The sequence below is a fragment of the Thermobia domestica genome, chromosome 14 (assembly GCF_964235325.1).
Source record: "Thermobia domestica chromosome 14, izTheDome1.hap1.1, whole genome shotgun sequence".
In the NCBI taxonomy this organism is placed as follows: Eukaryota; Metazoa; Arthropoda; class Insecta; order Zygentoma; family Lepismatidae; genus Thermobia; species Thermobia domestica.
The window spans coordinates 105829113-105854290 of NC_137467.1; the positions used below are offsets into that span (position 1 = coordinate 105829113).

Sequence of the window (25178 nt, forward strand, 5' to 3'; positions counted from 1 at the left end):
TTACACCTTTGATATTTCAGAGATAAGCGTGTTCACTGAAGGAAAATTCTTGTCGCAGTCATTTTCAATTTTGTACATATGTTTCTGCACAAATGTCCACACCTGTTCCGATTCCTTCGGATATTCTGCATCCAGTACTTGAAACGACTTGAATGTGCTATCGATTGCTTTCAGTGGAGTTTCAACTCTGTAGAGATTATCCTCAATACTCACGTAGAAGGCTTGAGGTTCATCTATTTTTGAAGCGACAACGACGGGCATGGGCTGCACACTACATCCAAAGCGCTGCATCTTTAGATGATGCCTTTCTAACTCTGTTTGAAGATCGGACGCTTCCTGTAAGTCATGTACACAGAATTATTATCACGTTACACACCTATTAACACGTTATCAAATTCCAAAAACTACAAATACACGTATAATTAAAATGAGCTTGTATTTTAAACACGAGGTGCACCAATAATATATATAGCAATCCAATTAAACTGCTACCAACTGTTTTCAGGCATTCTTCTATACTAGAAATGTAATGTAATGAGGTCATAATTGACGCGAGTCACTTCTACGCGATATGAAATGTCTTGAAAACTAATATAGGTTAATATGACAGTATTTCGAATGTATTATTATACCCCTTGAGTTGTACATTTTTAATACCGTTCATTGTGTTTGTATTATCCGATGCAATTAAGAAAAGTTCTGGAAAAATTAAGTAAAGTTCCTTAGAGGAATCTACCCTTTAGTATAAGGTTTGAGAATAATCACAAAGAAAACAATCTGAATTATTGCACTTATAAACTTGACAGTAGTGACGTGAATAGATAACTGCGACATCAATAAAATTGTCCTAAGCTTACACTTAATGGTTTACATTTACAGTAATAAATATTTCAATTAAATGTGGCAAACTTGGAATCACATCCAGACATAAAGTAAGCACGGATATTTTAAAGATAAAATAAATTTAGATCCTGTACGTCAATGACCGCAATTCTTGACGTTACAAATCTCCAGGAAGAAGAAAGAAAAACCTTTGCGGAAATTTGAAAAGCAAGGATGCTACAATATCAATGAATTAGTTTTTAAAATAATGATCGCGAAAAGGTTGGTGCCGTTCCCCTACGTGCTGTTTAGTATTTTTATAAGATTGATATTACACACATATCATTACCTCGAGTATAAACACTTCTTACTTATTTATGCCATAAAATGAAGAAAGGAGTGCTATCATAGTTCCAATATTTGAAGGGTTGAATGAAGAACATTTTTAAAGGCACTGGGAAAAAGCTGTTTTGAGCCAAGTAAACATTTTATCCATGACCATAAACATATTTAACCTCTACTTATGTTTTAGAAAGTTTACATAGCATTCACCGAAAGTTTTACAGCATTTTTACGTTTACTATTGTTATTGGAATATAGGGTTTCATCACGGGAACTTCATAAGGCATAAACCTACAGTGGAACCGAAAATACGAATAACATCCTAAAATCCCCTCCCCCTTCCTCCCGGGAAATCGAACGCAGTCGCCCAACAAAGGAGATAAGTGTACTAGCAACGAAGGAGTAACTTTTAGGTCGGCCTTAAGTTCGTCACGTTTGAGGGATGTCGTCCCTCGGAGAGCACACAATCCGAGAGAGGGGAAGCAAGAAAGGAATGGATGGGGAAGGAAGCGGTCTGGGACCTGTGTGTTAGGTACCATCCCGGCATTTTTAGCATCGTTCACTGTGTTTATATTATCCGACGCGATTAAAAAACAAAAAAACTCACTCAACCCAGGAAAAAACACTCAGGATGATTGGCCTGAAAAAGCTGTTACACTTCTTTGATCGAGTGATCCCACCGGGAATCGAACCCAGAACCGCTCGCACCAAAGGCGAGGGCGTTAGCGACTAATAAATATTGTGTTTTCCTATTTTATGCATATTCCTTTCTATCTACACAACTTAGGTTCACGATATCTTCGTAAGATACAAATCGCGTCACATACACCGATATATGCTTTACTAATTGCATGAAGAAGAGTCATGTATATTGCAAAATATGGTTGATAGCTCACTCCACCAAGGGCGTGCTGTCCCGAGGGGGCCTTTTCTTAAACAAACTTTTTTGTTTCCATGTACCACCAATATGATCCTCTTGATATGGTATGGTAATCATATCAATTGAGTGCACATCAAAGATGGAGCGGGTCAGTGGCTATGGATCACGTGGGGATAATTTTGAGTATACTTTAGTGGATCTTGGGTTACATTTCCATGTTCCACTGTTACGTATGACTACCCTAACCCAACAATAACAACTGACTCATTGTAGTCCTCAATATAACACATTCCACTTTGATCCACTCTCGACATATTCGGTCAGTAGGTCGAAGTAGATCAGTAGATCATGGTGACACGTGGTGAGTCAGAGTGGATCGTGGTTTGATGAAAATGGTGTTTGCTTACACAATATTTTTGTTTGAGCATAGCAGTTTTTCCAGAAAAGCTGATTTTTTTTTTGTTTGTTTGTTCGATAAGGTTTCGTGCAATGTTCTCCATTCTCCAATCACTAATTAAATGTTAATGACATATTTCGTGGTAATCAAGTGTAGATATTAATACATTGTATTACATAATGGTACATACTCTGATATGAAAAAGGAATCCTTGCTGTGCCTCGTATTTGGAAGGTTTCCATAATCCACCTCCGTCTTTCCTTTTGATACACGTGGTCACAGATGGGAAATATCTTCCAAGAAGTATTAATATTACGACTGTTCTGGCATCTGAAAAAGAATGAAATATCAAGAACATTTGTAGGTAATTAATTTACGCTTATACAGCGAGGTCCGGAAGTGGGCGTACCTCTAATTGGTGTTTTCTGACGGTTTTTGGTTTTACCTACATTTGTTTGGTAACACTGCTTGGCATTGTCTGGTAACATTCCTTTGCATTGTCTGGCAACATTGCTATCCATTTGTTTTCTGCTTTGTAACAGTTATCAGATCAGTTCCTGGCCGCTGGATTGGAAGAGGTTGTGCATCCAGCTCTTTGCCAGGCCTCCAAGAAGTCCCGATCTGACGATATCAGACAATGCTCCCTGGGCTTTCATGAAGCAACACGTAAGAAACACTCGATATCACACAACGCAGGAATTACGAGCAGCTGTGGAACACGCCTTCACCCTCGTTGACTCCGGAGTATCTCCGCAAAACATCTGCCAGAACTTTGTGCAGAATTCAGTTGTGTTATGACATGGATGGTGATCATACCTTTGTTTACGACTCTTACGACTTCAAGGTAGCTGTGTACAGACATTCTACCATAACTAACACTATACTGTTGAAACTAAAGGGGGGTACGCCCACTTTTGGACCACTTTATACTAATTTATTTGAATGTAAGTGCTAACTTTCTTACTGCATTCATTCTCATACCTGCAGAGGTTTGCTCTGTGATACGCAATGAATACTGTATATTACTTTAAGTCAATAATCAAAGAAAAAAGGAAATTACATTTTGTAAGCAATGGACAGCAGTCTGAAAAAAACACACACAAAAAGTATCATCTTTTGTAACTACACCCAGATTCGGCAAAGGGATAATGCGATGTTTCTTATATGCAAATATTGGGTCCAAATAATGGTGAAAACTAATCTTGATACGATACTTATCTATCGCCTATAAGTACGTGTATAAAAGCTGTACATGAAGTATATTATTTCAAGAACCAAAGGTTAAAGTCAACGTATGTATTTCTCTTTGGGAAGTTGCAACAGATACGGATAAAAAGAGATAAATTGAACAGCTTAATGAATCAAAATAGACAATTAACAACAAGTTAAAGACTACACGCTGCGGAAAAGCTCTTTCGTCACAAATTCTAAACATTAGTTTCATTCATTGCTACAAAAGGGATTTCATATCTGCTTATTAACCCTACTGAATCTATCTTCTTCATATACTGTTATTCAAGTAAATACTGATTTCAGGGATGTAAACTGGTCACTGAAGTCAGTATTTCAGACTCTTTGGGAGATTAAACGAAAAATGTTCAATTACTACACAGCAGTTGAAATATTTCTCGTGATCTGAGCTCAATAATGAAACAAAAGAATAACAGAGCTTTTTTAAGTGCTCGATATGTTGTCGATTTACAATTATCATTTATTTTTCTTCTAGATTTTGATTTATTCTGCTCGGACTTACGACTAAAAGGAGACAAGGGAAAATTGCCGGAGCAGCTGTAATTGATCTTTTCTTTGCTTACGGGAGTAGGCTGAACAGTGTTGCGTTTTAATAATTATAGTGAACAATACTTAATGAAATAATAAACAATGTGTACACCATTTCTCCACAGTCACAACTTACTTCCATGCACTTCGATAAATTTTATTATAATTAGCAATTTTTAAAAAAGGGGGCAGGAAGGACTCGTAAACCTTATTCGCCTTCTGTGCAGATGGTATGGTAAAAATCAATACTGGATAATGAAAGTGTAAGTGTAAAGGCTAATATGGAACAGAGAAACAAAAGAGAACTTCTTCAGAAGGGAATTTGGAGGGGAGGGGATGAGAGTACAATGCTGTGACACTTAAAATGCGTCTTGATTTGTATACTTCAACAAACTTTTCTTATTAGATTACGCAATTTCTAGTTTCTTACTCCGATTATTCAAAGTATTCAAATGTTCTCGGAGGGAGTGACCGCCCCTCCCTTTAATCCGTCCGTGGTGTCATTCGTTTGGCTTTTCGCTACTAATTCAAAATGCTTTCCGAAACAAGTTGTCTTCTTGTGACAGCAGGGGGTGGAAGAAACAAACAAACCGTGAAAGGAAGAAAGAAGTGGTTTTGGGCTCTTCCAGTCCAGACCATTCTAACCACTGAGAAGTGAGAATCACAACGTGATTTTTCTGGTAAGAGCGTCCTTTTTAAAGCAGCTAACAAGCAAACAGATGGTCAGCCCTCTTCCCTCTGCAGCATAGTTTTTATTCTCTGTTGCCAAACTTACTGAAGAATATATTGCAATTAATCTAACGCATGTAACGTAAATTGGAGACCGTGGTTGGATTTATATGGGTCTTGTCTATTTGTATTAAAAATTTCAAGTCATTACCTACAATACTTTGTTAGAAATTACCATATTAAAATTTACATGTTTTCAAATGGGAAGTTAGAAACATAAGCGAAGAGGTAGAAGATCCCCTTAATAAGAAAAATAATTACCTTCCCTGATGTTCTCCTGCAGCAAAAGTTCTACTAATGTGGCTCCGTCATTTGTTGTTTGTTTGGTCGTGGTAAGTATATGCTGAATCTTCTTTAAGTCTGCATTCCACGTTGAAAAAAATGTTATATCTTTCCCAGGATATAACTGGCCAAAATCAATGTCGATCTGAAAAGTAAAAGAAATTGTTGTCACATATACCTAACGCTGTTTGATGATATAATGTTCTATGCTTTCTTCTCTTTATACAAAAGTTTGGTAGTATAGTTTTCTTTGAAGTTCATTAAATAATCTTTGTTTCAACAGAGCGTTTTTAATCAAGTTATGAACATCAATGGCATTCACCCCACTATAGTATCCATTTTCAGAAAATACTATGTCTGATTGAAAAAGAAATCCCAAAGTAGGCATGTAAAAAACAATTACTTAGAGTGGAACTGATAAAATACACGCAAATATAAAACAAACTTCCAAGCGCTTTCGCATTTATGGAGTCGTCATACAGGGACGCAAAGACGAAAGTGGAATAAGAAATAGAGAAAGACACAAGGACCGCACCTATACCAACAGTGATTTCTCCACAAGGTTCTCTACTTTCTCGTATGAGTACTTGACAGCAGTCACGTGATCACATGACCACCATAGCACCTAGCAGAAATATGGCAAAATGAAATGAAATCTTTGAGTTTTACGTCTCACGGTTATACCGGTTAGGCTAAAGGAGACGGTGATGATGAGAGATGAATGAAATGGTGGAATGAAGAAAGTGGGAGAACCCGAGAAAACCCACGAGCACGGTGTTTGTCCACCACAAAGTCCACACGGCGGGAGCAGGGTTTGAACCCGGGACCCCAAGCACCGGAGGTGAACGCTCTACCACTGAGCCACCGCGCCCCCCCAGAAATATGGCGTAACTCGTCTTACTCTGTATCTTTCTTCTTCCACTTTCGTCTTTCTCTTCCTGCCTAACAAAGCCATAAAAGGTGAAAGCTCTTACAAGCTTTTTTTTCTTTCTTAAATCTTTGCGCGCATGTACTGCACGTGTATTTTATCTAATTTCTGGTAACTGTTTTATACATTGGTTGGTTTTTAATTACACAAAAACGTGTCTTTAACGTAAGCTTACATAATTCTGAACCTTCTGCCGCTGATGCTGGTATATTTGTAAATTAAAATAAACTATTAAATGTTTTCATAGGAACATTATCAACAAGAGTGAGGATGTGGGGCTGATCGGGGAGCGGGCTGGTTAGCGTAGAGGTTAACTTATTGGCATTGTACGTCGAAGACAAAAGATCTATTTTCGGCCCACTCGCACTTTTTCACTCTGATTTTTCATTATTTCTGAATCTATACAGGATTTGGTGTACTGAAAATCCGGTTGATTTTCTCAGAATTACTAAACGTTCTACCTGCTACAAGATGCACCATCTCGTCCATCAGCTTACTCACAGGAAAAAATTAGAACCGAAAAACTCCGAAACATAGTGCAAGACAGGGTACAACTTCATACACCGAAAAACACTTATAAACTCTCTCGCCTCATGCTAGGTGCTTTTTTTTGCAAAGAAAAACTGCCGTGTTCGCAATTTATATATAGCATCAGCATAAGACCCTTATGTTCATGATTTTTTTTAACTCATTAAATTTTGTTACGCGTTTTTTTTTTTTTTTTTTCATTTTCCTTTAAGTACAGTTCGTTCTGTGATACGGAATTACACTTCCATAAAATAATATAAAGGTATTTTCTTTCTTCGGTTACATTCATAAAATAATAATAGAAAGATGTAAACTTCTTAGCAATATCACTACACTTACAAGTGTGTATCCAAGAGGCTGTTTTAAAGCAGGAAATTCCTTGAAGTAGGATCTGATATCCTTCTTTGACTGAATGTAATTTGCTCTCCGATTTAATGTCGTTTGTTTCCACAGATCACACACTTTCTCCCATGGCTCTATATTATTTCTCAACCACGTGAGAGCTTCCTCGGCAAATTCATCAGTGAACTCTGAAAATAAAGGACATCATCTACATAATTCAGTGTAAAAGAAACGTACATACTCAGTATACGTAAATACATATGTATTAATTTCTAGGACAGAAGTACAAGAAATAATATTTCAATAAACATGTGAAACAGACAGTATTATACTTATGAACACAATTGTCATATGAGGTGTTCGGAACATGTATTTACAAAACGTCCCGTTAATATATGAAAGCAGTGATAGAGTTTTACACACAGATGAACAGCAGATATACTGATTGCACAAATTCACGGAAATTTGTTGATTTATAATGAAGGTAGTGCCCTTGAACTGTGAATCTGTTGATTGACCATAATACGTGAATATGTGCAACCATGTAAAAAATCGGCACGCATCTCTTTTAGGAAGTTTTGTACCCTTGTCTGAATATAAGATAGCATAAAACACTATGCATCGTGATTTACTGATAAAATTAGAATACAGAATTTATGAACATGAAAGTAAATAAATGAAAAAGAACTATGAACGCACCATCTAAATCGACTTCGGTAGAAGTTGTAGCTGCACACCGGTTTCTCAAAGGCAAAACACCACTTTGCCGCAAATACCTTCTTGTGTTGCAATATCTGTCCCAAAGTTTCCCTCTTGCCAAAACCTTCTTCCCTTGAGCAACTTTATAGGGGACGTAGTAAGTATGCTATTTGAAAAACAAATCACTGTTATAATATACAGTCCTGATATCCTATTGCACAACACAAAATTACAATTAAACTATATTATTTCCACAGAGAAACAAAATACATGGAAACCTGTTTAAAACGAAACTTATATAAACCGGAAATTTGCCGAAGATGAATAGTTTTTAGTCCCGGCAACTCTGTCTGATTTGCCATATGGTAAAGATTTTTCTCTTAACTGATTGCCAGCTCGAAACGTAGGGGCACTGTAGTCTGTCTGTCTCTGCGTTGGCGTTACTACTGAACTTCTGTTTTCAATAGTTAAGATCTTTCGGCCGTGAACAAGAATGGAGATAATGTTTCTGTTATTTAAGTTACCTGTTTCCTGTTTTTGTTGATACACACATAAGCACTTTTCTACTGTCAAAACTTTCTTTATAAATTAAAGACTTACTGCTTGCTACTCCGTCATTACACATGCATTTCCAAGAATTCGGTCATTTTTGAAAAAAAAAATGGTAGAAATTTAGACCAGTTGTTGAAAATTTCCATTGTTTCTGCTGCAGAAAATGTGGTTTCAGTGTGGCGTGTTTGTGTGCCCAGTGTTGAGCACAAATACGGCAAAAACAAATGTTATTGTTACTTTGGAGGACACAATACGATTATTGAAGAGAGAAAGAGAGACAATGTTTGTAAAATATAAAGTTCATTTCAAATGTTGCAAACGCAAATTTCCAACACTGAAACCCAGAAAATGAAAACAATCATTAAAAGGCGGTGAAAATGTAAAGAGGAATGTGAGAGGAAATACATAATAAAATAATACATACTTGTAGTTTCTACTTTAAGCGTCTGTCTTATTCAAATAAGTTCACTTTGTAAATTGAGTTTATGTTGTAAATACATTTTTGTGTTAATTAATCTTTCACCTCAACCATTTTAACCTAGGTATAGTACTACGAGATTATTTTTACCAGCAGTTATTGTTACAGAACTTAACTTTTCGAATTTGCATACAACGGAAAATTATTTTGTTCCTTGACGTTCCGTCTTATACAAGTTTCACTGTATATATATGCTGTAAATTAGACATATTGGAATTTCTTTTTTTTTTTTTTTCTGGATTCCTTTAGTACTTCAATAAAATGAGCATTGAAAAATGTATTCTGATAAGTTATGGAAAACGTTCACTTGTAAGTTAAATTGTAAATTTCTCCTTGTTCTGAAGACAATGATAAAATAAATATTAATACAATTAAGTCTAATTTTCAATGGGTGTTCAGAAACTATACCGGCGAAATCGGAAGATGATAGTTAATATAATTCTAAGCAAAAAAGCTTCTACACATATCCGATTCTCAGCGGCCTGACACCTACAGGTTGGTAACCATTCTGTACATTTTTCCAAAACAAAAATGTATTACTCATCCTGTATTTTTTCTAAAGGTCATCTATGATGCATTTGAATGGTGACAGAATGGCCTTTCCAAGGGTATATGGCACGTGATGATAGTTGCGTTGGAAGGAGCCTCATGAAGCTAATTTTCAGAACAAAATATCTTTCTTCCAAGAGCTTCAAGAAACACGGTTGCCAACACTGTCGCCAAATAGGAACGACAAAAACTACGCATCAACTTCAATTTGTATGCTGAATAATGTCGCAAAATTTATATTTTATATATATATATATATATATATATATATATATATATATATATATATAGGATGATGCATTTAAAATTTGCCACCCCTATATCTTCGAAACGACTGCGAATATGAGAAAACGCTAAAACACGTCCATCATTATTTTAAGGGGCTTGAATTTTCAGCTATAAAAAATCCCCCTAAACACCCCATATAGCGGTATCTGGAGTCAACTTGAAAATTTTAAATAGCAAAGGGGGTCGAGTGATATATCGTTGGAAAGGTCTCGACAAGAGAAATATTTTACCGAGAGTTTCAAGTCCCTATGTTGACTCCATCTAAAATGGCTCGGGTTCACATTCTTTCCAACGATATATCACTCGACCCTGTTTGCTATTTAAAAATTTGAAGCTGACCCCATGTACCCCCATATGGGGGTACCTGGAGTGGACCGTTTATAGCTCAAGATTCAAGCTCCTTAAAATAGTGATGGACATGTTTTTGTGTTTTCTCATATTTACAGTCGTTTCGAAGATACACTGGGTGCCAACGGACTTTAAGACACAAAATGGGAACCCCCGCCATTTAGGATAGGGTCAACATTGGGACTTGAAACTTTCGGCAAAATATTTCTCTTGACGAGACCTTTCCAACGATATATCACTCGACCCCCTTTACCATTTAAAATTTTCAAGTTGACCCACGTACCTCCATAGGGGGGTACCTGGGGTGGACTTTTTATAGCTCAAAATTCAAGCCCCTTAAAATAATGATAGACGTGTTTTTGCCTTTTCTCATATTCGCAGTCGTTTTAAAGATATAGAGGGTGGCAAATTTTAAATGCACCACCCTGTATATATATATATATATATATATATATATATATATATATATATATATATATATATATATATATATATATATACTACAGTATCAGAAAGAAAAATAAAATTGTCCTTATACAATCGAACTACTTTTATTAAAATGAAGTTTTTTTTTCTTCCTCCACAACTTCCCTTCCAACTCCACTATCGTCATATATACATCAGTGGAAAGGTGCTTCCATTGCCGTTCAAATACGCCACGCGTCATCTCTTTAAAGTACATACAGGATGAGTAATAAAATTTTGTCCTGAACAAATTTGTATAAAATATTTACCAACCTGTAACTATCAGACCGTTGAAAATTGTACATATTCTTATGGGATCATTTTTGCTTAGAAGTACATCAGCTATTATCTCCAAAAGTTGTCAGTATGGTTTCCGAACACTCTTCAAAGAATCATAAAATACTCCACGACTTTTAAATTTTTTCCAGTGAACGCAAAGAAAAACGAAAAATTAGCAATATACAAGAATTCCCTCACCTAACTGAATTTTACACAAACCTTGTTTTCAGCCGGAAACAATCGTACAATCGCCTCACTTATTGAAATGAATGACTGTCTACTGATCCTGTAAGACAAAAAATGAAATTTCACAAAGCAATTCCCATAGAAGCTTGAATAAATATTAAGAGACGACGCTCCATTGGGGAGGAAAAAAAAAAAAAAAACACTTGTTTATAAATTTTGTAACACTGGCACTAAAGAAAGAAGTGAATGTTTAGTTTCATTAAGTCAGGCAAATAAACGAACTGTAATATTTAATACAACTCAACGTGTTCCAAGTTACTGCAAACAGTTATTAATCAATCCAAAGGGTGCTATGCAGTCATCAGAACACTTTCAAATTCCAACTGATCCATATTGTTGTGTACCACAATGAGCAACTAACGAATTAATGCGTTTGAACTTTTGCTTTGATAATTTCAATGCATTTTGAGACCAAATTAATCCTAAAAACACAACTACAAACATACTTGTAATATAGATCATAAGTGAAAAATACTGTCACGGTGATAAACGCAATCAATACCGTCGAATATGTGCCATGTGGAAACGAGATTCTACTCGGAATTCTTAGTGAAGACGATAAATGTATAGGACAGCAATTACTTAATATTTAAGACTATTGCATTTACATTATCTTTAACATACGATACCACAAAATTTAACGAAACGATCTGTACCTTTTATCTGCGCCAATATATCGAATGATGACATCTGTTAATAAACTGCGAGCTCTGCTATTAAGATGTCCCAAATTCTTGTGCGTAGATAATACTTCTTTTCCTTGCAGTGAACTATTCAGAATCTTCTGCAAGTCCTAGAACAAGGTACTTGTGATCATAGAATTTGAAATAAAACAAAACTTAAACAACAAAAGCAAAACTATAAAATAATTTGATATCACTTATGTTAAGATCACATAAACGTGAATACGTATAACCAGACGTATTTTATTTCAAAAATTTACAAAAAGAAACTCTTGTTTTCTACGAAAAACAAAAACTAGCATGAGCATGTATGTGTAAAAGTACACATATGTCCCAAATTTCGTCGAAATGGGTGCAGTATTTTTTTTATTTTTTTTAATTTTATTTTATTTTTTTATTTTTATTTATTATTATTATTATTATTATTTATTTTTTTTTTTTTGCTATCTCTGGTGATTACCTGAAAAAGAATTTCATTTTCAACGCATCACAACTTTGACAATTTTTCACATGGAAATTTTATTTTGATGTCACTTGCAATCTTTTCTACCAGAAAACAAATGTTTTAAATTTCATTCATATCTGTTTCGTAGTTTTCGTAAACGAACAACGCCGAAATGCCATTTTTTGTATCCTAGAAGCGTAAGCACTAGTCGATCTACTTTTTAAAGCCTTGCTTGCAGGGCGACCGTCCTGCCTGATAACGTAGAGTTGGTTTTTAGTTTAGCGTCCCTTTCAGCAGCGAGGCTACATGAGACGTGGACCTACTGATTAACGTGGAATCCGAACCACATGAGCTCCTGCTGGAAATCGAACCCGGGTCCCCCACGCCATGCCTGATAACGTACACGTAGAAGAGTTTAATAACAGTCCAAGAGCCGATTTGAATGAATGTGGTATCAAATGAGTACATTAAATAAGGTTATAAAGAATATGAGTTATGTTTACATTGAGTTCGTCCTACCAAACACATGCTCACTCTTGCGGTCATAAAAGATGTGTGACTAACTGATTATTACGATCTGGAAAATTAAACTTTAAATCTAGTAACGGTTACACAAGCTATACCAACATACTTATATATACGTAAATCTTCTATGGAAATACGAAGAATAGATAGTCTCTTTGAGGATAAACGGACACTTACAATCAGTTTTATTTGTCCATTTCATCTGTGAAGAACCATTCAAGTGAAAATATATCTTTGGATGTGAATTTTCATCAATTTCATGGGCTCTTTACGTGAAATACAAGGTAATTTTACACCAGGAACAATGTGTTGTGAAAACTTACGAATTCCTCTTTTGCTGCACTTTCCTTCACTTGGGGGTCTTCCATCAACGGGCTATTTTTGCAAATATCTACATCTGTGGATGTATCTCTTGATCCTGCCGAACCACATCCTACATCAACTGGAATACACAATAAATAAATGAATAAAATAATGCTGTAAGAATTGTATATTAACCTATCCTTATTCTCTCTCTCAAATAAATTAACTGAAGTACCTTCATTACACGTAAAAGCAATCACCTTAAGCAAACAGAAATGCACGCTGGCGTTAGGACTTCACACTTTGACATATTTTCTTTTACAAATCACAACCAGGAGTGGACCGTATATACCCATGTAACGGCTGCGCTTAAGTAATACTTGCACCCACGCTTTAAAAGTGAATTGAAACAAAAGTGGCCTGCTCGGACTGCCATTCTGATGGAGGTTTTCCTTAGTCGTACCAGGATAATGGAAGCAAGAACTGAAATATTTCCAGGTCACTACACCTCTGTCCCAGTCAGAGGGCCATAAATAAAATTCAAGGGAACTCACATAATGTCTACATCCGAAAAACGATAATTTTCTCTACTGGAATATATAATTAAAAGTTTAAAATCATAAAATATGAATACGCAACTTACCACTGTCCTAATTGCTAATATATATTATAGTAGTGTAGTATTTCAAGAGCTTTTCGACTGGCATGTTCACGCGAATCTTCTGTATATTAATATCATGTTATAAAATGCGAGAGATGTTCAACTCAAGGTAAGAAATAAGAAGTAAGGAAGAAATTAATAATATTTATATATTCATTTGAAGACACAATTGAACTCACTTGTGAATGCTCATCGCATCACTGTGTCTTACACCATTTTTTTAACAATTTGAGGAAAAGTATCTCAGCAACCTGATGCTTTGATCATGGAATCTGTTTAAAGAAAGAAAAATAGTATATATTGTTTCTTTTCTTCCTTTTTTCTTAAAAAGAATTCAGTTAAAAGTCACTTGCATTTTATAATAAGTTTCTCATATGCGGGAGGACGGTAGGAAAGTTCTCGAAATAAGGGCTATTTCAATTTATACGAGCGACTGGGACACTTACCCTTTAATTATCTTATCTATTTATTAACAACATTCCAAATACAGCCGAAAGGCATTTCACATTGAAACAAATAACAACAAAGGAAGGAAAGGAGCTTCGAAGTCGGCGAGGCGGGTCATATATTCAAGGTACCATCCAGACATATGCCTAATGAAACTAAGAAAAACCCTGGAAAACAATTGTTACGATGGCCTGCCTCAGGATTCGAACCAGGGACCTCTGCATACGCTAACCACTCACACACGCTCGCTCGGTTATCTACTAACTGCAATAGCACACAAAATGCTTATCTTTAACTATTACCATTTTTCCATGCTCATTTTTCATTTTCATGCAATAAAACAGATAAATATTAATCCGAAAATAAATGTTTAAACATGTTTTCTAGCGGTGTTAGTTGGATGTGTCTAATTAAAAATACTTTTCTACGTAAGTCATTGAGATAGAATTACAATCTACTCACAAGGTTCCTCGTAACAATACAATGTGCTTCCATTTGCATTGCTTATCCTATCTCCACCACCAACACTAGGGAAAAAGGAAATAGTTGTCACCTGGAATAAAAGTTTATTATTAGCTTCATTAAATACAATGATTAAAAAACATAAATGCATATAATTACATAGCGCAACTGCGTACGCGCGTAATTTCCCTTAAAGTGTTAACAACTGTTGATTGCCGTTACTTTTATTTTTTATCTTATGACAACGCACAGATTCAACAACTTCAAGATGCCTTTTCTTGAACGTGTGCTGATCATAACCAGTTTCATGTCAATTTTATTAATGCATTTTAGTTGTTTGTGGCATTTCATGTTAAGTGAACCAATGGTCCCCACTCCACCATCTATAATTTGTTTAAACTTTTGCTCCAATGTTACCTGATACAAAAATGAAGATTAGTCTTTTGTAGTCCGGCTATCTCAAAATAACCCTTGTAACAGCAACAATAAGTACTTTTTTTTTAAGTGCTTGTCATTGTTCACTGAAAGGTCTAACAAACTTCAAAACTTGCTACCTGAGAGAGAGAGTTAGTCATCAATTCCCAAGGATGCGCAGAATTTGTACATAAAATTCACAAAGTTTGCTTAAAACAAAGTGTGTGTGTGTGTGTGTGTGTGCAAGTGTAATGAGTGACAACGGTGTATGAAGTCAATTTAGTAGACTGATACTTGAAATAAATAAAAATGGTAGATGTACTATAGAATAAAGAAAACCTCAAATCTGAAGCACAGATTGTTTTAGGGGCATGCGATCTTATAAAAAGGAAAAGTACAAGATGTGAAAAATGAATGCTCTTCGTATCTCAAAATGGTTATGTTGCCAAACTTGCACTAAATTGGAACCATAACCAATGGAAAGAATACGTTTTCATATAATTAGAAACACATTTTTACGTAGATAACTTTCTTGGTTTCTGGATGGTGGAAAAATAGCTATTAGGTCATTTCACACTGAATTCACTACCGACAGAATTTGCATACCATGTCGATGCAAGTAGTAATATTTGTAACAAAGTCGTAGGAAAGAAGAGAAGAGATGGGGATAAAGAATGGATGGAGAGAATGATGAAAAGGGGATAGAGAAATACAATACATTTTAGTAACATCATGCCAAAACTTACATTGAAGCCCTCCTAGCCTGTTAGTGAATAGAGTGCGTGAGTAATTCACGCAGTCCCGGGTTCAATTATCAGTGGAAGAGCAACGAACACATTACAGTGTTTCTGATTTCACTTTAAAATGTAGTTTCACGTCTAATATAGCGTCAATGCTAAAATGGGACATTTAACTACAATTAACTAAATAACTTACACTAAGGCCAAATCTATGTCTTTCAACTTAGTAAAAAGGAACATTTGACTATTTTGATTGCTGTTACATTAAGTACCCAAAATCACGATCTGCAATACAACATCGAGCATGAAAATTGATATGATCACCGCACCTTGAAAAAACTGGCTGTATTAACTTGTTCAATCTTTGCGTTATTGTAAAAATGAAAGTAAACTAACTAGAAACTTGATAGGTATTCCATATTTTCCAATATTATCTAACCAAATAAAAATTATTCTCAGAAGGTATTTCATCGACGCTTCCGATATTCTTTCAGAAAACATAATATATTTCTCAGAGGATTGACCCTCTGAAACAATCTGGTATCTATCAAGTCGAATGCAGTTAAGGACAGAGATATACCTTGGTGAAACAGAGATATATTTATTAAGACTTGAAGAACCTGTTAGAGAATCAAATCAAACCGTCATTTCGGGATTTTCGCTACATTTAGGGCTCTCAATATGATATTCGTACTCGTAAGTTCTTGTATCTCTTTCATTTACCAAACTTACAATTAAGTTTACATTTACATTTTTCTGCTATCTTTAAATACATGTAAAACTGCTGCACTGTGCGCTATAATTTAAGTATTAAATTGCAAACATTATTACATGGATGATTATTATATTTTTAAACATTGTCTCTTTTACGGATTTTTTTCCTGGAATCATCTGAAATGGATTACAATTTAACGTTTCGTTCAGAATATTAATTTACTGCCGTTGAAGAAAGTATGTGCATTCGATTTCTTGGTTTAAGTTTAGCGTCTCGTTCAGTAGCGAGGCTATATGAGACGTGAACCTACAGCTTAATGTCGGATCGGAACATGAGCTTCCGCCGGGAATCAAACCCGGGTCTATCGCGCCAAAGGCGCGTCACTAACCACACAAGCACTGAAGACCTCGTATGTGCACTCGAGTTTGAAAAAACTAGGAGGGTAACAAAGAAAAGATTTAAATCATTAGTTTCCTTGTTTTGTTCTGAGTTAGTAATAGTATGACTGGGTTTGGAAAAAGCTTGCTAATATTTTTTACGAGTGAATTAAACGTACAAAATTGTTTTCATTTTTTTCTTTCTTTTGCGAAGCATCAACTTTTACACTTACACATTGACACGGACTAATCCTTACAAAATGCAAGTACCATAAGTAACTGAACGCAAAAGACAAATTTTAAAACATTAAAGTGTAATAATTAAAATTACATCTTCCTGACATTTTCGGTATATTCCTGACACCATCTTCAGAGAGGGAATAGAATGGGAAAATAGTGGTAGCCTTTTCTCATTCTATTTCTCTATTTGAGGATGGTGTCAGAAGTACATTGAAACTGTTACCAAGATATTTTAATTTGGGTTAATTTGAGTTTAACGTCCCGTTCAGCAGCGAGGCTATATGAGAAGTGGACCTACTGATTAACGAGGAATCCGAACCTCATGAGCTCCCGCCGGGAATCGAACCCCGGTCTCCCACGCCAAAGGCGCGTATATTTTAATTTGGGCACTGTAAGGTGTTTATATTTACAAGTAAAACAGTTTGCTGAAAAAAATAGTGAGTATTATACCCAACACTTTCTCTACCGATTAAAATCGTAATACGGTTGACAATACACCTATGAATACGGTATTACAGGTACAATGATAACAAAGTACGATTATATTTGAGAAAAATAATAAGATATCAGTTATTTCTACCTCGCTATCACTAAAGGTACTGTCTTCTGAGCTGTGTGACAGGAAAGACACAGGGGATGAAGAAGTAGGAGATTTCATCTTCTGTTCCTTGTACAATTTATATTTTGATATAAATTTCATTCGTGGTCCAACTTTAGGAATTAATTCCTTTATTGCATCCACAGTTAAATTTTCGAATGCCTCATCATCGATTTCTTCCTCTGAAATAATAACAAATGTTTGTTCAATGAAATACACACATTGCACAAAGCTCCTATTTAACGAACAATATAAAGATTATGTCGGAATCTAAGGTACACGATGCTGGGTGAACATAAATTTTGAGCTCCTTTCGGGAATCGAATCCGTCACTCCTCAGACCACAAGCGCTAGGCAAAACAAACTGGATGTGAAGAAGCTCTAAGGAAATAAAGAAATATGAATAAAACTTCCCTGAAATAAGAAAAAAATGAATCCTGCAACTCTTCATTCTTTCAATTTAATTTTATAAAACGACATGATAAAATTAGGCAGATTATACAAATATGTTCAACTTTTTGTCACGTCTTAGCTATGTTCTTCAATGTCATTCAAACCGGTTAGCATCTTAAAATATAGGTCCTGAGCGACATCTTTCCCATATTCCTATCTTTCAGTTGTGGGTCAGCTTCTTTAAGCCAAATGGCTCTTTTAAAAAAAAAACTACTCGGAAATACAGCTTAGTGATTGCATGTACAAAAAGTATTTATCCTACTTGGAAGTTGGGATACAAATAACTGAAGGTCTGTCCTGAAGAGGCAAAGTAGAACTAAGGAGGTACTGTTCTGTGCCTTTTCTCTTGATATTATTTCTTCATTTGTTTGGTCTTTCGGAAAATCTTACTTTTGATGACTTCAATATGTGAATGGAATGAAGGATCTGTCAATGCTAATGAGGAAAGCATAATTACTATTGCAAAAATATCTTTAATTGAGTAAACAGGAATGAAGTATAAACATCTAGCTTCATGTACCGCAGTTATGCCCTGTATGTTGATGGAGAAGAATCAACAAAGAAACAGCTGCTAAATTAAGAAAACCAAAGACAGGTCTTTTGTAATGGAACACCAAATCTTGGGAGTTACAGTTATTGTGATCTCAGAAATAAGCTGAGAAGAGGTAGAATATGCTTTAAAGAAAATGAAGACAGGGAAAGCAACTACAAGCTAAAACATGGGTGCTTAGGACCAGAAGTTGTCCTACCGCATACTATGGGATCTAATGAAAACAGTTTACAGACAAGAGAAAAATGCCAAGTCAGTGGGGAGAGAGAGAGAGAGAGAGAGAGAGAGAGAGAGAGAGAGAGAGAGAGTAGTACTGTATCTATATACAAAGAGAAGGAAGATGTACAAAATTGTGAAAATTACCGAGGAATCAAGCTGATGCCACATACAATAAACAGTTGGACGATGAAGATTTAGAAAGAAAAACAACAGTTGAATCCATGCTACAGATGAGTACAACTGATACAATCAGTGGCGTCATTAGCTCTTAAATATTAAGGGGGGGGGGACACATGATATATCTCACATGTGCAAGTTATTTTCTAATTACATATTATGATTTGGTTTAATTTTATCGAAATAAATTAATGATATACCGTAACTCATGCAGTGCAAATAATAATAAAAAAAAATAAATAAAATACTGGCCAGCTGGTAACTTTATACACGACACAGAAAATTACGGGGGGGGCATGTCCCCGCCACGCTAACGACGCCCGTAGATGCAATCTTATTAAAGCAAACAATGGAAAAGCGTCAGGGAAAGCAATAAGGATGCAGTATTTACTGAATGGGCAAAGACGTAAGAAAGAGTACCAAGTCAGGAAGTTTGGAGGTATATGAAAGGAAAATGGAACTCCAGTAAAGTACAGGAAGATTGTTCAAGATCCGTATACAAGAGCTAGTGTCCCGGTAAGAAGCAGTGTAGAAATAATACATCTTACTGCATTTAGAGTTGGACTGCACTATGGTTCGGAAGTGAAATCTCTATCTGGTAGCCCAAAACGCTACAGCCCAATACGAGCATAACCTAACCGTAACTACCCTACGCCAGAGGTCACAAAACTATCTGGATATGTAAGTCCCTCAATAATGAATAGGCACGAAACGAATATAATTACAACGTAACTAACTCAAGGAAGCAGTCACAAAACTAGCTGTGTGTATTTTTGATTATTATCTATCAGAGTTGGTTGGTGTAAACCAAGATGGTTTAAATTTTTAAAAAATCCAATTGGTTTAAGCCAAAAATATAAAATAAATGGTTCACAGCCAGAGTGAACACAAATTATTAGTATCTTTATTCACTTCTAAGCAATTTAAATTAGGACGCTGTACTTCGGATGCAGTGAACTACTTGAATTAAAGTAATCTTCTGTAATCTGTATAATCTTTTGAAATTGTCCATTTATATCAATTATGAAATGATATATTTAGTTTAACGTGCCACGTTTATACACCGAAGCTAAGAGAGACGGTGATGATGAGTAATGACTGAAATGGTGGAATGGAGAAAGTAGGAGGAAATGGGAGAACTCCGAAAAACCTACGCACACGGTGTTGTCCGACAGACGGCCCACTGGCGCGAGCTGGGATCGAACGAGGGACCCCACGCACCAGAGGTGAACGCTCTACCACTGAGCCACCGTGTCCCCTTATTTCAATTTTAAGTCTGTAAAGTGATTTCACTTATGCAGTTGTCCTGAAGTGACGGAAAATATGCACAAGTATGCAAATCGGTTAAACATATTTCTATCACATGTCCTAAGGTTTAGTCTATAAACTCATCGCCTTCCTAATCAAGGGATCCCGAGTTCAAGTCCAGGTGAAGAACAATTTCTCTTGGATGTAAACCGAGTAGTGATTCAGGTCCAACCTTAAACTGTATTTCCCGTCCTTCATAACCTCACTGTTGAATAAGTATATATGGACCAGACATTTTCATTAATATGTAATCTCAACAAATAAAGTTTAAAGTGGAATAACGATGACCCCTACTATTTTTTTTAAAAAAAAAGGAATAAAGTAATTTGAGGGTACTGGTGCTATTGAGCTCGATTTCAACCCCTTTAGAAAAAACAAAAATGAAATCTCTAAGTTTTACGTCCCACGGTTATGCCGGTTAGGCTAAAGGAGACGGTGATGATGAGAGATGAGTGAAATGGTGGAATGAAGAGTAGGAGGAAACGGGAGAACCCCGAGAAAACCCACGAGCACGGTGTTTGTCCACAACAAAGTCCACACGGCGCAAGCTGGGATCGAACCAGGGACCCCAAGCACCGGAGGTGAACGCTTTAGAAAAAAACAGTAACCCGGTCAAACTCGAAGGCAAATGTCAACTAGCTCTGTTTTCCTCGCAATCGATGACTTCCAATTCCAACATGTGCAGCAGCTGTGCGTGTTACTGAAGACTAGCCTTCGGCTAGCTGGAGGTCTCGCACCTTATAAACCCACAAGTATGCCAAATGTCATCCGCAGATGTTCAGGAAAAGTCTAAGCATTTTGAGATGTAGAAGATATGATATTAAATAACTGTGAGTTTTCAGTTTTCTAAAATAAACAATATATAAATAAATAAAAATTAAAAAATCCCTCTATAACTAGATATTATGTTTGGTCAATAACTTGCATATCGCTATCAAAAGCTTGCAAGCATACCGAATTTCAAACTTTTGTTCCAATTTCAATTACCTAAAACATGAGATTTTATGTCCAAAACAAACATACATTTAAATAGCACCGGAAATCTTTCTTTTTATTTTAGAATTACCCTAAAAACTAAAAATATTTACTTTTGATATTTTTTGTGAGTTACTTCCAGAAGGCTACAAACATGCCAAACTGCATCACTCTAACCTTCGGGCTACATCATTTAACTTAATAATTTTGGGCTGTAGAAGGTATCTCCATATAAATAACAAAGGAAGATTTTTCACTTTCCCAAACAACCTCACTGAACTAGGAAATGTATAGTTTTGGTGATTTACTTAGTTAATTTTATGAAAACCCTACATGAATACCGAATGTAAAGTTTTTACTCAAATACAATTTCCTAAGACTTTTTTTTTTAAAGTACACCGAAATAAGATGGGATTTTTACTCATTCTTCCTTTTCACCTACTAAAAAGAAAAAAAATCCTGTATATTTTTCTCTGAAGGCTATATGTATGCCAAGTTTCAACTTTACACGTCAACCGCCAGTTCCATTGTTTTGTCAGTTAATGGCACGATGAAAAGTTTGAAACTTCCGGCTTTTATCCTAACTTAACGTACGCTCTAATGCAACGTGTGAACCAGATAATTGCTAAGGAGAAGTTCTAGAACACAGGTTCCCCATATAGATTAGCAAGGTTGGTTCCTTTCTGTACCAAAATTTAAATTTTATTTCACAGAATATTGCTAGCGAGCGTCAGCAAGTGAAAGCGGGTTAGAAGACCGCAGGATACGTTGTTTTCTGTTTTTATTACAGCTAAATGGGAAGTGGGACATGTGTTCTAGAACCTTGTAATTTCTATGACGTTTATATTTTCTTCTCGCTTATTACAAAGCTAAGGCATTACTGCCGCATCGCCGGACCAGTATTAAAATCGAAAAAAAGTACCAAAATGTACTGTATACGGTTATATTTCGTTGGACTACATTAACTTACATTAGATTACCTCACATTAGGATAAGGGCATAAAAAACTACAGTGCAAAAAACACAAACCAACTTCTGCTAGGTGGCCACTAAGTGCACGAATGATATCTAACCGAGCCAAGGTAGGGCGGAGCTAGCGGACCAGCGCGGTAGTGTGCCCGAAGGGAGCAGGCGCGTCGGCGACGATGTGTACACGCGTAAGCGAGGGTACTGAAAACATCTGGTTTCCGCAATCATATACATTTCAATAGCAATTGCCATACTAATAATGCTTTACTTGCAAAAACAGAAGTCACACCTTCAAAATCGTGAACAACAGTTTCTTGGGGTTTTCTTTCCTTAAACAAGTACTCAGCTAAATAGCCCTCTAAATGGTTTTCCTTCTTCCCTGACGCTGTAAAATAATACGCTCCCTTTCCTTTCTGTATTTTCAATTCATTTCCACATTTTCCACACACCGTCAACCTTTTCAGTATACTGGTCTTTCACAAAATTTCAACAACTGTCGCTCGTTATTTTTGAACAGTTCTATGTACGTAACACACATGTGACAGCCTTGACATACACGAGCTATTTTCATACTCCTCTTCGCGCCACTACATCATAACAACTATATCTCTCCGCGAAATGGTCCATCCACCTCCACATACAGTGTCGCTTACAACATCAAAAATAACCAATTTCTTCATTTTTACTATTCCCCTTACATGACTTTCACTCATTCTTGCTCATAAACAAACAAACAAACAAAAAAAAAAAAAAAATTCCAACTGACCCGGCAAATTTTCTAAAACTGTTCCGATGATACACCAGTTAACCCCAAAGCTAAATAAGCTCCATTTCGTGGGAACAATCACATACAAAACCATTATGAATACTTGACTAATTTCAGTAAACTGTGAGATCAACTAAGCTTATATATTAGTTTCATTAGATCATGGTCCCTTGTACGAAGGTACTGAATGGTTAAACTTAGGTCAAGCTTCAGTACTGCTGAATGGGCTGACTGGTAAATAATTTGTGAACTACTGGTACATCATTATGAGGAATTAGTTGACCTCTGACCGAGTCTGATCGGGTTAGATCACTTCTTGAGGTCAAAACCGAGCACTCAATCCAATCAGCGCCCCACCTTTACTTAGTTTTAAATAGGGACTTTGTTTACTCCACTTTAATTTAACCTAAATATATTTAAAAAAATGAACTGGTTCAAACAAAATATCGGATTTAAAAAGAAAATGGTTTCTGCAAAACCTGTTATTTATGTGCTTTGAAGTTTGACATCACCATCATGAATTAAATTAAAAGTGCAAAGGTGGTGTCACTTAGTGTAACACAAAGAGAAAGGCCTTCTGTAATAATTTGAAAGCGACAGAAGCACACTTAAAAAGCATTAAATCGTAACCTATCGTGTTTTCTTTTTGCTACACATACCTAAACTAGCCTATCTAACCATACTTTCACTCGCTGTCGCTTGTTCAGCATTAATTAGTAAAAATTAAGGGTGAATTATTATTAAAATTCTTGATCCCATCTGTACTGTTTGTAGAAATTAATAAGGGCACAAAGTATAACAATTAAGGGGTTAAATTCCAAAGTTGGACGTCCGTTTTCAGCAAAATTTTGAAACTTGCACGGAAGATACGTATAATTTGATCGTTTGTGTGCTTGATAATATATAAAGATAATACAACAACACTCTCTCTATTTGTTATATATAATTGGTTATAAACATGGGACTACTAAGCGAGCGAAGAGAACTACCTCGCGCAAGGTAACCGAATAGTTGCATTGTGGGAAAGTAACGAGCATTCATAATATCAATATTGCGGGTAATATACCGAATCGCTGTACGGGATGTGAACTGACAGTGTTGAATTTCGTGAAGCTCCCGTCGAAGGGTACTTCTATTATAGATCCTAACGTAACCTAACCTAACCTACACTTTCTCCCAACTCGCGAAATTGAAAAATTATACATTTTAATAGCTTTTACGCAATTTTGGTAGAAAAGACGTCCAACTACGGAATAAATGCCCAATTAAGTAAAACTCAACGTAGAAATATCAACATAGGATCACTATGATCCTCAAGCATCGAATCGTTCTGCAAAAGCTTAAGCCTCTTCCAAATAGTACGAACTCTCACATTAATAATAACCTTTCTCTCAACTTTTCACACAAACATCTTACAAGAAGTCTTAAATCATTATTATACCTTATATAATTTCATCTGTACATTTTCGGGCTTACGTTTAGATTTGCCCCTCCAGTTTCCAACCTACGAAAATGCAGTTAAAACCTTAAAAATTGTTAGGTTATGTTAGTTTAGGTTACCTGGTAAGACTAGTTAGACTAGAACAGTGACTGAAACAGGTTCTAATATCGTAATTCCGAGTAAAAACGGGCTAGAAACTCTAAACTTACCCTCAATTGCGTGAACACATCGTGTCTCTATTTTAAAGTATTTTGATTTGGTGATAATAAAAATAATATTTTGGAAGCGTCATAAATGCTTAATAATACACTATTTCGTACAAGGGAATTTTGTTGCTTGTGCGCAATACAATTCAAATAAACATTTAGAAATACATATCTTCAATTTACATATTGAAACTTACTGACTATCCACTTACCTTGAAATTTCATTATTAGGGTTTCTAAACCCCAGTTTTTTAACATATTTTCGTAATTCATATTAACTATAGAATCTATCATGGCGGCTACATGACAACTCGTAAAAGGCGGGATTTCGCATAGTTGCCATAACAAGAGTTTTATATTGTAATAGCCATTCTAACCATAATGCTATCGCTATTTTAGCAATACTAAATAATCTGGTTATATAAACAATATGCATGATATTATTAACCATACTAATATTAGCAATATTTTTTTCTTACCACAGCCATACCAAAAAAATAGGTGTTGTATAAATAACAAAACAGTATTTATACATCAACTATACTATAGTCAATATTAATTTACCAATTAG

At 35.6% G+C, this 25178-nt stretch overlaps 1 protein-coding gene across 1 annotated transcript; it reads right to left on the bottom strand.

Annotated features, from left to right (window-relative positions):
• LOC145670278 (uncharacterized) lies at positions 1-24928 on the bottom strand. Its single transcript, XM_081738715.1, has 11 exons — positions 24820-24928; positions 17526-17725; positions 14460-14550; positions 12910-13028; positions 11590-11726; positions 10907-10973; positions 7729-7894; positions 7027-7217; positions 5211-5376; positions 2632-2771; positions 1-336 (listed from the first exon to the last, which is right to left on the bottom strand). The coding sequence occupies exons 1-11, from the start codon at positions 24899-24901 to the stop codon at positions 1-3; spliced, it is 1695 nt and encodes a 564-aa protein (XP_081594841.1). The 5' UTR covers positions 24902-24928.
• Between the last annotated feature and the right edge of the window lie 250 nt (positions 24929-25178).